This window comes from Embiotoca jacksoni, unplaced genomic scaffold (genome assembly GCF_022577435.1).
Source record: "Embiotoca jacksoni isolate LCO1_2020_lvr unplaced genomic scaffold, fEmbJac1.0.p SCAF_48, whole genome shotgun sequence".
Taxonomy (NCBI): domain Eukaryota; kingdom Metazoa; phylum Chordata; class Actinopteri; family Embiotocidae; genus Embiotoca; species Embiotoca jacksoni.
The window spans coordinates 1,836,396-1,852,480 of NW_027185401.1; the positions used below are offsets into that span (position 1 = coordinate 1,836,396).

General features: G+C 38.4%; 1 gene segment (V, D, J or C); it reads right to left on the bottom strand.

Annotated features, from left to right (window-relative positions):
- Positions 1-15,049: 15,049 nt before the first annotated feature.
- On the bottom strand, positions 15,050-15,523 carry LOC138210700 (Ig kappa chain V-V region HP R16.7-like). The segment is given in 2 exon segments: positions 15,050-15,387; positions 15,481-15,523. Coding segments are annotated over 2 exon segments (381 nt in total).
- Positions 15,524-16,085: the final 562 nt, after the last annotated feature.

Consider the following 16,085-nt stretch of genomic DNA (forward strand, 5'->3'; position numbering starts at 1 on the left):
GAAATGATCCCTGCAGCCTGAACAAAAACCAGCAGATGTCAAACAGTGTTTGTGACAGGAAGAGAGCAGTAAACCACAGCTCAGGTTCACATTTCACCTCCATCTCACAAACAGACTGAGCTGAGGGAAGTTTTTCTTTACTGCTGTCAGAACTTATTTTACATTTATTTCATTTGGTTTTCAGCAGCTTTCTAGATCAATATTTTTGTTCTCATTTTTATTTTCTGAAGTTAAAGAACCATTAGTTGGGTTAAAATGTCAAATAAAAAGTGCTGAGTCAGAAAAGTGACGTAGTTTTACATCAGAGTCTGTGACTATATTATTGAACACACAGGCTGCATCTTCTGTAAATATAAGTACTTTAAATCTTATTTTTTAGCGACAACCATAACGGGAGTCTTTATGTTTTCAGGTTCCTTCACCGACACGTGAACGCGATATCTCAAGAATGCCTCCAGAGAACTTCTTCAAACTTGGTACAAACGTTTACCGGGCTAAAGGATGAATTACAACTTGATTTTGGTGGTCAAGGGTCAAAGGTCAAAGTTAATGTGACCTCATGTCTTTCCTATCCCGTCATCCCATTCTTGTCACTTTGAATTTCAGAACGCTTTGAAGGAATTTCTTCAAATTTGGATAAAATCAGCACCTGTACTCAAGGATTTTGGGGTCACAGGTCAAAGGTCAAGGTCACTGTCAGCTCACTTTGACCCATCCTCGTGAATATAATATGTCATGAATGCCTGGAGGTAGTTTCTTCACATGTTGCACAAAGGTTCACTACATCAACGATAAACTGACTGGAAGGTCAAAGGTTGAGGTCAAAGGTCAAGGTCACTGTGACCTCACGTCCATCTTATCCATCAGAAGAAGAGACAGTCATGTTGATATGAACCTGAAAGAAACACATCATGGAGCTGAAATATGACACTTTGGACTCGTTCACTTCATCTGACACGTTCAGCAGAAGACAGGTTTTTGTATCAGTCTGTTTCACTGTGGGAGGATCTTTGGCTCTGGAACTAAACTGTATGTAACAGGTAAGAACAAACATTTATTTTGCTTCAGCTATTTTATTGTAGAAACTGAAAATGTGTTTAAAGTCAGTTTCTGCTGCTTCGGGCTTCACAGGTTATTTTTTTTTAACAGATAGCAGAGAATTCATCTTACAGACATTGTTACATAAGAAAAATCTATAATCTCTGAAAATATGTTTGAATCTCCCATAACAACTAAATCTTTTTCTTTTTTTCTGCGTGAGAATGAAATTATCCACAAAAAGTGATATTTTAGTTTTGGTAGGAATATTTAGTGTTTGATTATCTGCGTAGTTCTAAATCATCACTTGACTTTTGAAAACAAGATGAGATTTATAATAAATTTAATTTAATATTGTATTGTTCTTCTAAATGTGCACGAAAGTGCAAGTTTTAAATCATCCGTGTCGGATAGTTAATGAACATCTTAATGAATATTAACTGTTTAATTATCTCAGTAGTTTTCTGTCATCTCTTGATGTTTTGGAAAAACAAGATATATTTTATTTATTATATAAATATAGTATTTTGTTTTTTCGTAAAAACAATTAAGAAACAGAACTATGAAAAGTAAGAATTGTAATCAATCATCAATTAGTAGCTTAATTGTTCACATGAAATCCTGTTGTTAATAATAAAGTAAAAATTTCTGTTAATTGTTTTGGACAGATAATTAATATCTTAATGAATATTAACTGTTTGATCATCTCAGTAGTTTTGAGTCATTTCTTGAAGTTTTGGAAAACCAATATTATACTTTATTTTAAGTTTAAGTTAAAGTTTCATGTTTTTAAAAATATTATTAAGAAAAGTACGGATATATGTTAATTTTATCGCACAGTCAATAAATAGCTAAATTGTTAACATTAAATTCTTGTTAACTATTTGTTATATAAAGGTACAACTTTAACGTGAAAATACATTACTATAAAAATGTAATAAATATATATGCATTTTAAAAATATATATTTTTGCAAATGTAAAAGGTGGTATTTAAATGAACTCATTTTATTACTTGAATTTTCAATTTCAGAATAATGTCTTACATAACACCACTTAAAATTGTTATGAAATATAATTATCTAAAATGTATTGGTGTTTTGATGTGTTTAACAGTTAAAGTTAATGGTGCTAAATATTTAAAGTGCAACACAATGTTTTAAATCAAATAACAATGTTTCTCTCTTTAGAGGCAACTACAGAAATTTTTATATTTACCTTTATATTGAAGAAATATTTTCCATTGATTTCATGTAAATTTCATTGTATTTCATTAAGTTACATTAAAGTATTTGGTAAAATAATAACCGTGCCAATAAAGCTGTAATATGATTTAATGTTTCAAACATTTTCAGTCTTCTACATGTGACACTTGAATACATGAAGTGATGATTGTGTCTGATATGAAGGTGAACACAGTATGTAGTGAACTTTGTGCTGTATTGATGAGTAGTTTATTGATCAGAGTCCATGTAGTTTCCAGGATCAGACTGAATGCAGTGCTGGAAGCTGCTGTTGACTGTGTCACTGTGTGTCTGTGCTGCTTGTTGCTGCTGTCAAACTTCAGATAAGCCGGTGGTGAAGCCAGAGGTAATCATGTACCCAGCAGCATGCAGAGCCCACCTGGAGGGGAGGACCTTCCTGCTGTGTCTGGCCTCAGCCATGTTTCCTCCTGAGGTCCAGTTCTCCTGGAAAAGACAGAACAAGAGCGACTCGCTGGAGAAGCTTCTTTCTTCTGAGGGAGAACAGCTGGAGCTCAGAGAGCCGGGACGCACCGCCTCCATCAGGGTGGTTGATCAGGATGATCTCCACACCTTTAAATACCACTGTTACGTCAAGCATGAGTCGAACCAGAGAGAAGGTAATGAAGGCTTGGTGACTGTGTTCAGCAGGGATTCAGCTTCATGTGGAGACTCTGTCAAAGAGGACAGACATGTCTCACTGCAGCTCCAAACATCTGTCTCCATTTTATTTCAGAGGTTCCAGCTCCAGCAACCACCGATCCTCCAGAGACAGAACCAACAGCTGACTGTAAGATCACCTGCTGTCGGTGTAGGGGTCATATTAAAGCTTGGTCAGGTCCTGAAGGGCCTTTGAGCTTTCAGTCAAACTGTAGTGGACACGTGTCTTCTTGTAAAACTGGTTGTCCCGCCAGGAAATGTTAAAGCGATTAAAAATTGAATGATATACTAAAGAAATGTATATATTTGAACAGACTGTGGAGAGATGAATGACCTGTCTGTCTGTCTTTCTGTCTGTCTGTCAGTGTCCTTCCAGTCTCTGCGCAGGGTGAAGCTGCTCTGCGTGTTGTACACAGTGCTGATAGTGAAGAGTCTGGTGTACTGCTGTGGACTTTCTCTGATGACGAGCCTGAGAAACAAGAGACCGTCCACCAACTGAACACATGCTCACTGACTGTTCATCTTATATAAAACTTTAATCAGTGTTCAGAAATTTTATTTTTGACGTGTGGTTGGTTTAAATGTGGACTTGGATAGAGTTGTCCAAATGTTTTTAAAAACTTAAAGTGTGACAAACAAAACGTGAAATTAAGCTGAATTTTTAGCTGCCTTGTTGGTATTTTAGCAGTTAACATTTCTTTCGTCTTGTTCTTATTTTTAAATATTGTAGGTTGTAGGTTCCTCTCATTTATTCAGTACAATATTCTCAATAAACTAACAAAAAAACATTATTGTTTCAGGTCTCTGCTTACAGTTATTTACCGTGATTGCATATAAATTCTCTCCCATCCAAAACTGAAGTAAAAAAAAGAGAAACGTTCAGGCTGATACGAATATCATTGTACAACTAAACACAAACCATTCCTGTACTATTTTAGATAAACATGAACACGCAGTTTTTTATCTAAACAATCAGGTGTGTGAGATCCAGCTGGTTCAGGTCTGCATCTCCTGATCATTTATTTTGTGTATGAATCATTTTGTTTTAACTTGTGTCAGTGTCAAAGTAAACCTCTACGCCAGGGGTGTCAAACATACGGCCCGCGGGCCGGATCCAGCCCACCAGCGGGTCCAGCTCGGCCCGCCGGATGACTTTGCGAAGTGTGAAAATTACAGAAAGACATAAATGGCATTTCTATGAGAACATGGAGGTTTATGAGTACAAACGTTTTGTTATTTTTGTTTTAATCGATCCAGTAATTGCTTCAAAAACAGCGTAAATGCGACGTCTGCTCCGGAGGAAGAAGCGCTCGGTGCCACAGGAAGCAGCGCTCGCTGCTCGCTTTGTGACGCGTTTGATGTCAAACGCGTCACAAAGCGAGGGAATCTGCAGAGGAGAGCCGGGGCAGATAAACAGTGGGCTGATGTCTGAGTTTTTGGTCTTTATGTTTCTAGTTTATTGTAGAAAGACCTTAAAACAGGGTTTATCATCCAAAAACCTTCACCAATGATTTAAACAAAGAGAAATATTGTTGTTATGTATGCGTTATTATGCTATGATTTTACTGGTCTGGCCCACCTGAGATCAAAGTGGGCAGTATGTGGCCCCTTAACTAAAATGAGTTTGACACCCCTGCTCTACGCTGATGACACTGTTGTTTACACACATGAACATACAGCAGATTGAGCTGCTCTGAAGCTACAAATGCTCAAAAACAACAATCATGCAGCTTTTTGATAAATCAGGGCTGAGTCTGAATGCTGAAGAAATGAAGGGCGTGTTTATTAGTAGTAGAGAATGAGTTTAATTCCCAGTAGGTTGGTGTGTCAGTGGAACTTATGAGGTGAATTTGTTTAAAGTTAACAACTGAAAGTGCACTTTGATGTTCCTCTTACTGGGTCAATTAATTCATGAATCTTAATCACTCATTGATAGCGATAACTTGAATTAGAGTAGATTGAGTTTAATTTTCTCATGTTGCATTTTCTTTCTTCGTAAATCTCTCCTTTTTTTGTTTTGTTGTATATTCATGTGATTCAGCTCGGACAGTGGGGTAATTTAATTTTCGTATACGTGTACGTTCTCTCCTGTTCTGCTGTTTCATAATTTAACTATAAAAAGGTGTAAAAACCTCCAGGTCATTTTGTGATGTACCGAAGTACTTCTGCATTAATGTCAAGTGTAAAACTAACGTGCCCCGAGCTTCAGGTGGGCGATGACGTTCAGTTTCAACTCTTGGCAGACGGGGGGCGCAGTGGAAAAAGTTATTTCGAGTAAAGAAGGAAGACCAACGACAGAGAGGGGAGCTCATAACAGCTGCAGATATGAATCTGTTCTCTGTGGTTAGAAAAACCAAAAAAAAAACTGTTGACTGCTAATGAAAACTTCCTTTCCTGCAGCAGACGGGCTGCGGGGGTTTCTGCTCTGCAGCCTCCACATTGTGGGTTTAATAAGACGTTGACAGTTACAATCGTTCACTCCGGTGGAAGAATGATTCCAGGAAGGAGCTGTGTTATTCATCGAAGAGAGAAACAGCTCAAACCGTAAATTGAGATCAGAGAAATGAACTTTGACAGAGTAAAAGCAGAGACCATAAACTTCCTGCTCTCTTTTTATGACCCGATATTTACAGTGTTTTTAGTCTGATAGAAATGATAAGAAAAAGTCTAAAAATGAATCTTGGAGAATAATAGTGACGAATCTTGGAGTGAGGTGTTGGTGACATGGCATTTTTGCTCATGTCAAACCTGTTAACAAGGTTATGCTATTAATACAAAGAGCAACAGCGCACAAACCACAGAGACAGAAACACAAACCACAGAGACAAACAAGTCATGACGTTTCACACGTTAACAAAACCTGGAACTTGTTCGGTGTTGGTTCACTTCAGGTCTCATTATTTTAGGTGCTCATAAAAACAAAGAAATGTACCCGTCAGAAGAGTCTGTACATGTTAGTGAATTTAATCCAATAAAATGTAATTAATTCACTTCACTACACACATTGACCCACTTCTCTCCGCGAAATTTATGTTAAATTTTACCATTGTAGCCGTCTGTGTTTCACTCATGACGTGTCACATGATTCTGGCATTATAACATATCTTTAAGCTTATTAAGTCATTTTCGCTTCATTTGGGATCAATGCTACATTCATGTGATTTTGTATCTGATCTGTATTCACTGAAACGAAGAGATTGGCTGACTGTGGCCTCGATAATAAACTGGGGTTCCAGAAATCACAGCCCACCACTGAAGTGACTGGTCAAATCACTACTGAGTCCAGAGGTTCCAGTGAAAGAACTTTTATTCAACTTAGTTAGTCACCCAGAACGGAGGGGGTTTGCTCACATTCGTGGGTTAGTGTGTTTGTGTGGTTCTGAAACAGAAGAAGAACACACAACGTAAGAATAATGTAACTTAATAAACAATAAGTTAATGGCAACTCGACGCCGTGTGGCATAACTAACACAAAGTGTTCACGTCGATTCAAGGAACAAAAACACAGTCAGAATACTTGAAACAATGAGACTCAGGAACACATATCATACGTCAGTGATGAACTAAACAAGATCTCAACAGAGCGCTGAAGAAAGCATGCAGTGTTAATTAAGCCACGTGTGCAGAATGAATGGATGCTGCATTGCGCTAGCACTCGGCATTACAGGCTACAACAAACAACATGATTAAGGACGACTACTAGTGATGTTACGAGATGTGCCGACGCTTCGAAGCGTGTCGAGTAACGGAGGGGGCGTTTCCTCGAAGCGCGTGTCGAGGCTTGCTTCATTTAGGGGAGGAGCCAAAAATGATGACGTCCGAAGCCTCGCTGCCCGGCTGTACCACGTGACTGCTTCGGGAAGTGGTTCAGATTTTGCCGGGAGGTTTGACAGCAATATAAACCCCTCAGGCTCCATTCAAAATGTGGGTTGTTGGTGGAGAGTTGATGTCAGTTGAGAGTTTGGATAGTTTGGAGAGTTTAGAGAGAGGGAGAGAGAGATAGTTTGGAGAAGTTAGAGAGAGAGATAGTTTGGAGATTTAGGAGAGTGAGGAGAGAAGGAGGTGATAAGATGGAGCCAGCTAGGAAGAGGAGGATTTCCCCTGTGTGGGAACACTTTGATTTAATAACTCCTAATAAGCTAAATCTAACTCTATTTCAGACACATTAGGTTTGCTTATCAAGAACTGTATTTTTCACAGTTTCTTATTTTATTCAAAGGTGAGGTGTTTATTGTGCTCCAAGGAGTTGGGGTACAATAACAACACCTCATCCATGCTGAGGCGTTACCGTGCCTTGCATGAGAATAAGGAGGAAACTGGAGCTTCACCCAGCCAAGGTAAGTCATTACAATATTACAAATGCACCATCACAATTTTTCCCTGTTCACCTTTGTTTATTGTGCAAATAAAGACAGGTAACAGACACTGTATTTAATCTCTTTTAACCAGCCACCAGAAAACAAGAGCTGGATGAAGCCCTCGTCTCCATGGTAGTGAAGGACACACAGTCCTTCAGTATTGTGGATGATGTTGGATTCAGGGCATTTGTGTCCAAACTGGATCCTAATTATGTTCTCCCTACAAGGCAGGTATGTATGGGTGCATGCATGAAACAAATGAGTACTTTATTGTGTCTCACAGTTCAGCACTATATATTTTTTCCTTTAGGCTCTGAAGGCCATGGTGGAGGCCAAGTATGAGTCAGCTAAGGAGAAGGCTAAAGTGGAAAAGGTGGCTGCTGTTAGCCTTACTTCGGACATGTGGACATCCATCAATATGGATGCCTACCTGGCTGTAACATGCCATTTTGTGGGTGAGAAAACCACACTCAGTTCAGTGCTGTTAGGAGTGCAGGCATTCCCCCAATCACACACTGCTGAAAATATAGCTTGTGTGAAAGCCTCCCTGATGGAGGAATGGGGAATCGCTAATAAGGTGACATGTATGGTCACTGATGGTGCTCCCAATATGGTTGGCTGTGTGAGAGAGCTGAAGCTTCGGCACCATATTTGCATTGCACACACACTGAATCTGATCGTGAAGAAGGCACTTGACCAGCAGCCTGTGCTCTCTGGCATCCGGGCCAAAGCACGGAAGCTGGTTGGCTTCTTTAGAAGCAGCACCACTGCTAAGGTATGCTCTTTCCCTTTATTTCAATTTCTAATAACGCTAATAGTTTGTCTGTGTTCCTACTGCAGTGATTTAATGGCCTACTCATCTGCATCTTTAAAGGAGAAGCTTACACAAGTGCAACTTCATCTGGGAATGGCAAACATGAAGCCAATGCAAGAAGTGGAGACCAGATGGAGCAGCACATATTTGATGCTGCAACGTTTGGTGGAGCAAAGGGAGCCAGTAGGAGCAGCGTTAGCTGGGTTACAACATGACATCCCCTTCCTAACATCAGAAGAGTTCAACATTGTTGGAGGGTGCCTTTCTTTGCTGTCTCCCTTCTACGATGCCACCGTAGAGCTGTCGGCAGAGGAAAATGTGTCTGTCTCCAAAGTTGTCCCCCTCGTGAAGATGCTGGAGCACACCCTTCAGGAGGAAATAACAAAGCCGGCACCTGCAGCAGCGTTGGAAATGGGAGACCAGCTCATCAGGCAACTCCGGGAGAAGCTGTACACTTTGCAGTCGACGAGCATCGTGTCTCTTGCTTCCCTCCTGGAACCCCGATTTAAAGCAATAGGATTTTTCAGCCAAACAAAAGCCACCGAAGCAATAAAACGACTGACCTCCGAGTGTGCCACCATTATACGGTCAAAACAAAGCAGAGAGGAAATCCCCCAGGCTTCCACCTCTCATGATGTCACAGGAGGTAATCTATTATTTTACATTTTGAGATCAATTATTCCTATGAGAACACTTAGTAACATGATCTGTGGTTTCCTCTTAGGTAGCAAACTGTGGCATCCTTTAGACACCAGCGTCATGGAGGCACGGAAGACTCAAAATGTGACAGCAGATGCCACTGTGGAGGTCCAGCACTACCTTTCAGAGCCAAATATAAACAGGCTGGAAAACCCTCTGGAGTACTGGGAGAGGCAAAAATTACTGTATCCAAATTTATATAGACTTGCTCTTGCGTTTTTGTGCACGCCAGCATCTTCTGTACCCTGTGAAAGGGTGTTTTCAAAGGCCGGAGAGGTTGTGTCAAAAAAAAGGAATCGTTTAAAACCAAAAACTGTTGAGAAACTGTTATTTCTGAATAAAAATGAATAAAATGTCCCCTGTCCTGTACATCATTGTCCAAGTTACACAAGCATATTCAGTCCCCTCTTCCTAGTTCCACAAGCACTTCCACTGTCCTCTGCCTGCTTAAGCCCATGCCATTTTCCTAAAGTGACAGAAAAACATTATTACACAACCTGCCATATCATCAGATACTACCATTTTGGGAAAATTTACACACACAGAATATATTCAAAAAATATTTTATTATGCACATATGTGATAATTTATGTACAGAAATTATTTGGTCATGCATTTTTGTAATTCATAGTCATTCCCAACAGCCATAACAGACACAAAAATTCAATGCATCACATGTGGTTCAGATACAGCTGCCTGTGATTATACACTTGGCCAGTAGGTGGTTTCGTGTGCACATGAAGCTTCGAGAAATGAACCCTTTCTCGAACCAACTGGCTGAAGTGGTTCGATGCCTCATGAGGCTTCATCTCACCATCACTACTTACATGTCAAAGGACGCACACATGAAGTCTTCAAACGCTGTAACACACATTCACGACTACCACCTCCAGCATATTGTGGCAGGGGAGAGCTGCCCTGCACAGGTGAGCTGGTTCACACGTGAGCGGTGGAACGTACCACTCCGAGGGGGTGTGGCGGAATAGTCCAAGTGAGCCCGGCCTTTTCAACAGAAACACAAACCACAGAGACAAACAAGTCATGACGTTTCATACGTTAACAAAACCTGTAACTTGTTCGGTGTTGGTTCACTTCAGGCCTCATTATTTTAGGTGCTATAAAAACATTGAAATTAACCCATCAAAAGAGTTTGTACATGTTAGTGAGTTTAATCCAATAAAATGTAATTAATTCACCTCACTACACACATTGACCCACTTCTCTCCAGGAAATTTATGTTTATTTGTTACCGCTGTAGCCGTCTGTGTTTCACCCATGACGTGTCACATGATTCTGGCATTATAACATATCTTTAAGCTTATTAAGTAATTTTCGCTTCATTTGGGATCAATGCTACACTGATGTGATTTTGTATCTGATCTGTATTCACAGTGTAAATGGAAGTTACAAAGCTGCAGTAAATCTCAATTAAAGTAGGGTTCATGAGGTCGGTGTTTATTTTATGTTATAGAGTTTTTCTGATCTGAGTTAAAATCACAGTTTATCAAGACATTTTGAGAAAAGACCATAACGTACATTTATGGAATGATCATATGTAATTAATGTGTTTAGATTGTAATTTTTAGTATATTTCAGATTAAGAAATATATTGGAAATGGTGTTGTCAGTAGTTTCCTATAAAACACAATTGCCAGTTTGTGTTTCCCTTTTTTTGAAATGTGTTGCATGAATATATTAAATGAAACTAATTCATGAAAAGATTAAAACCACCCATCATGTTTTCATCCCCCTGCTGTTTGTTCACTCGTGTAAACAACAGTGTCATCAGCGTAGAGGTTTACATCCGCACTGTAATACAGTTATAAAAGATAATCTACAAACAAACTAAACGAAGATCTGTATTTAACGTTGTTGACCCTGATGTTTATTTTTATTTGTATTCTTTTAGATTTTCTTCGGGACATTCTGTGAGAATGTATTAAATATTATTTAAAATCAGAGTTAAACTATTGAGGCTGTGATTGTTCACAGTTTATATCATTGACAAAAATTCTTCAAAACTTAATTTTGTGAAGTTAGAAAATATAATTGATTTATTCCTAACTGAGGTTACTACATGAAAAACGAGAGATATACTGTTAAAAATACCTGACAGATAATAGCTGAAATTTCTTTATTGTTAAATTAGAAAATAACACTCAGAGCAGAGGGACAATAATTTGAAAGATTTATGTGTATTTGTGTTTTTGTATGTTTAGAATAACTGTTTGAAAAGACAAAAGAAAGAGTGAGATCCGTATCAGCCTTTTTTTTTTTTTACTGAAGTTTTGGATGTGAGATCATTTTCGTACAATCACAGTAAACTACTACAAGCATAGATAAAAACAACAACAATGATATTTTTCAGTTTATAGAGAATATTGTACTGCAGAAATGAGAGGAACCTACAACGCTGAGCATAATTAAAAGTAAGATCGAGACGAAAGAAATATTAAGTGCTGAAACATCAACAAGGCAGCAAATAAAGCGTCTAAACTTGGAATTAAATTGAAGTCAAACTTCTCCAACTGTATCTAACTCCACATTTCAACCAACCACACTAGTCCCATTTTAAAATTTCTGAACACTGATCAAAGTTACAAATTTAGATGAGTTGATGATATTTGTTGGTGGTAAAAGACGAGCAGAAAACAATCAGCGAGCATGTGTTCAGTTGGTGGACGGTCTCTAGTTTCTCAGGCTCGTCATCAGAGAAAGTCCACAGCAGTACACCAGACTCTTCACTATCAGCACTGTGTACAACACGCAGAGCAGCTTCACCCTGCGCAGAGACTGGAAGGACACTGACAGACAGACAGAAAGACAGACAGACAGGTCATTCATCTCTCCACAGTCTGTTCAAATATATACGTTTCTTGAGAATATCATTCATTTTTACGTCGCTTTAATTTTTCCTGGCGGGACGACCAGTTTTACAAGAAGACACGTGTCCACTACAGTTTGACTGAAAGCTCAAAGACCCTTCAGGACCTGACCAAGCTTTAATATGACCCCTACACCGACAGCAGGTGATCTTACAGTCAGCTTGCTGCAGAGGTGGAGGGTCTGTTGGTTCTGTCTCTGGAGGGAACCTCTCAAATAAAATGGAGACAGATGTTTGGAGCTGCAGTGAGACATGTCCGTCCTCTTTGACAGAGTCTCCACATGAAGCTGAAACCCTGCTGAACACAGTCACCAAGCCTTCATTACCTTCTCTCTGGTTCGACTCATGCTTGACGTAACAGTGGTATTTAAAGGTGTGGAGATCATCCTGATCAACCACCCTGATGGAGGCGGTGCGTCCCGGCTCTCTGAGCTCCAGCTGTTCTCCCTCAGAAGAGAGAGGCTCCTCCAGCGAGTCGCTCTTGTTCTGTCTTTTCCAGGAGAACTGGACCTCAGGAGGAAACATGGCTGAGGCCAGACACAGCAGGAAGGTCCTCCCCTCCAGGTGGGCTCTGCATGCTGCTGGGTACATGATTACCTCCGGCTTCACCACCGGCTTATCTGAAGTTTGACAGCAGCAACAAGCAGCACAGACACACAGTGACACAGTCAACAGCAGCTTCCAGCACTGCATTCAGTCTGATCCTGGAAACTACATGGACTCTGATCAATAAACTACTCATCAATACAGCACAAAGTTCACTACATACTGTGTTCACCTTCATATCAGACACAATCATCACTTCATGTATTCAAGTGTCACATGTAGAAGACTGAAAATGTTTGAATAATTAAATCATATTACAGCTTTATTTGCACGGTTATTATTTTACCAAATACTTTAATGTAACTTAATGATATATAATTGAATTTACATGAAATCAATGGAAAATATTTCTTCAATATAAAGGTAAATATAAAAGTTTCTGTAGTTGTCTCTCATAAAAGAAACATTGTTATTTGATTTAAAACATTGTGTTGCACTTTAAATATTTAGCACCATTAACTTTAACTGTTAAACACGTCAAAACACCAATACAGTTTAGATAATTATATTTCATAACAATTTTAAGTAGTCTGTTATGTAAGACATTATTCTGAAATTGAAAATTAAAGTAATAAAATATGTTCATTTATATATCACCTTTTTATATTTGCAAATATATATATATTTAAAATGCATATATATTTATTACATTTCTATATTCATGTATTTTCACATTAAAGTTGTACCTTCATGTAACAAATAATTATCAAGAATTTAACGTCAACAATTAAGCTACTTATTGACTATCCGACAAAATGAATATATATCTATAGTTTTCTTAAAAATTCTTTTAAAAAATTAAACTTTAACTTAAATTTAAAATAAAGTATAATTTTGTTTTTCCAAAACTTCAAGAGATGACTCAAAACTACTGAGATAATCAAACAGTTAATATTCATTAAGATATTAATTATCTGTCCAAAACAATTAACAGAAATGTTTACTTTATTAGTACAAACAGAATTCAATATGAACAATTAAGCTACTAATTGACAATTCATTACAAGTTTTACTTTTTGTAGTTTTGTTTCATAATTGTTTTTACGAAATTTTAACTTAACACAAAATACTATGTATATATATGTATATATAATAAATAAAATATATCTTGTTTTTCCAAAACATCAAGAGATGACACAAAACTACTGAGATGATTAAACAGTTAAATATTCATTAAGATATTCATTAACTATCCGACACGATGATTTAAAACGTGTACTTTCTTATATATTTAGAAGAACAATACAATATTAAATTAAATTTACCATAAATCTCATCTTGTTTTCAAAAGTCAAGTGATGATTTAGAACTACGCAGATAATCAAACACTAAATATTCCTAACAAAACTAAAATGTCACTTTTTGTGGATAATTTCATTCTCACGCAGAGAAAAATAAAACGATTTAGTTGTTACGGGAGATTCAAACATATTTTCAGAGATTATAGATTTTTTCTTATGGAACAATGTCTGCAAGATGAATTCTCTGCTATCTGTTAAAAAAAATAACCTGTGAAGCCCGAAGCAGCAGAAACTGACTTTAAACACATTTTCAGTTTCTACAATAAAATAGCTGAAGCAAAATAAATGTTTGTTCTTACCTGTTACATACAGTTTAGTTCCAGAGCCAAAGATGTCGCCGTATCTCCCCACAGTGAAACAGACTGATACAAAAACCTGTCTTCTGCTGAACGTGTCAGATGAAGTGAACGAGTCCAAAGTATCATATTTCAGCTCCATGATGTGTTTCTTTCAGGTTCATATCAACATGACTGTCTCTTCTTCTGATGGATAAGATGGACGTGAGGTCACAGTGACCTTGACCTTTGACCTTCCAGTCAGTTTATCGTTGTTGTAGTGAACCTTTGTGCAACATGTGAAGAAACTACCTCCAGGCATTCATGACGTATTATATTCATGAGGATGGGTCAAAGTGAGCTGACAGTGACCTTAACCTTTGACCCTTGACCCCCAAAATCCTTGAATACAGGTGCTGATTTTATCCAAATTTGAAGAAATTCCTTCAAAGCGTTCTGAAATTCAAGGTGACAAGAATGGGATGACGGGATAGGAAAGACATGAGGTCACATTAACTTTGACCTTTGACCCTTGACCACCAAAATCAAGTTGTAATTCATCCTTTAGCCCGGTAAACGTTTGTACCAAGTTTGAAGAAGTTCTCTGGAGGCATTCTTGAGATATCGCGTTCACGTGTCGGTGAAGGAACCTGAAAACATAAAGACTCCCGTTATGGTTGTCGCTAAAAAATAAGATTTAAAGTACTTATATTTACAGAAGATGCAGCCTGTGTGTTCAATAATATAGTCACAGACTCTGATGTAAAACTACGTCACTTTTCTGACTCAGCACTTTTTATTTGACATTTTAACCCAACTAATGGTTCTTTAACTTCAGAAAATAAAAATGAGAACAAAAATATTTCTGTGATGTGCAGTTTGCTGATTATCAAAGGAAGTGATGGTCGTACTTCAAAAAAAGGTCCCAGTTAAAAACAATAATTCAAATTCATGCAACTTTACCATCAACTTTCTCTTGTTTTTATCTTGAAAGCTGCTGAAAACAAAATGAAATTAATCTAAAATAAGTTCTGACAGCAGTAAAGAAAAACTTCCCTCAGCTCAGTCTGTTTGTGAGATGGAGGTGAAATGTGAACCTGAGCTGTGGTTTACTGCTCTCTTCCTGTCACAAACACTGTTTGACATCTGCTGGTTTTTGTTCAGGCTGCAGGGATCATTTCTCACTGTGGGTAACATCCTTCCCACAGGAGCAGTAGTAGGTGGCTGAATGATGGAGTTTAACGTTCTGGATCTGCAGCTCCCAGCCGTTCTCTTTATTCACTGAAGAGAAATCATCTTTCTGAGGATGATTGTACCTTGAATCTATTTCTCCATCTCTCTTATCAATATCAAGAATCACTCTGAATGTTTCTGTTTCTTTCTTCTGGTACCACAACACATAATGACTAACACACTGGTGAGTTTGTTTATAGCTGAATGAGACTTTGTCTCCAACTTTCCTGGTCAGAGTTAAATCATCCTGAATGAGCTCTGCTGCCATGGCAACCAGCGCTGTGGAGACACGGACGGACAGATGAAGGTCAGCGTGACGGCGTTAGTTAAAGGTGAAGTTTGCCGGCTCCCGATTGGCTGGAAAACACTCACCTGAACACAGACAGCACAGAGCAGCAGCCGGGAGGAAAAACATTTCGTTTCTTCGGTGCGGCGGCGTTTCCTTCTGGTGAACCTGGAGAGAAGTGACGCTCCGACGCAGCCGAGGACGAACGAGGACGAGCCGTGAGAGACCAGACGAGGGACACGTGGTTTCTAACAGGTCCTCAAAACCCTCCCATCAGCCCCTGCAGCACAAAGATAAGACTGCTGCTGCTGATTGACAGCTCGGCTGAAGCTGCTCGTGAGGTTTCATCGTCTGGATTTGAAAAAAAAAGAAAAAAAAATCTGGGTCACATGATGCAGAAACACTGAAAAACATTCAGGTTGGTGGTGAGTTTATAACACGGACTGTTATCTGATGTTTAAAATACAAAACTACAAATCCTCACAGCTCCTCAGAAACTGATTGAACTGATGGATTTAAATTGATTAAATAAAGTAAATTAAATTCTATTGATTTGAATTCTTTTCTCTCTTCTAACATCACAGATTTTGATCGTCATGTTGTTCACGTTGTTTCCACGAAACAAATATTTCCCCTCAGATTCAGTCCGACATGTTTCAAACTTTATAATCTGCTCTCACATTTTAAATAA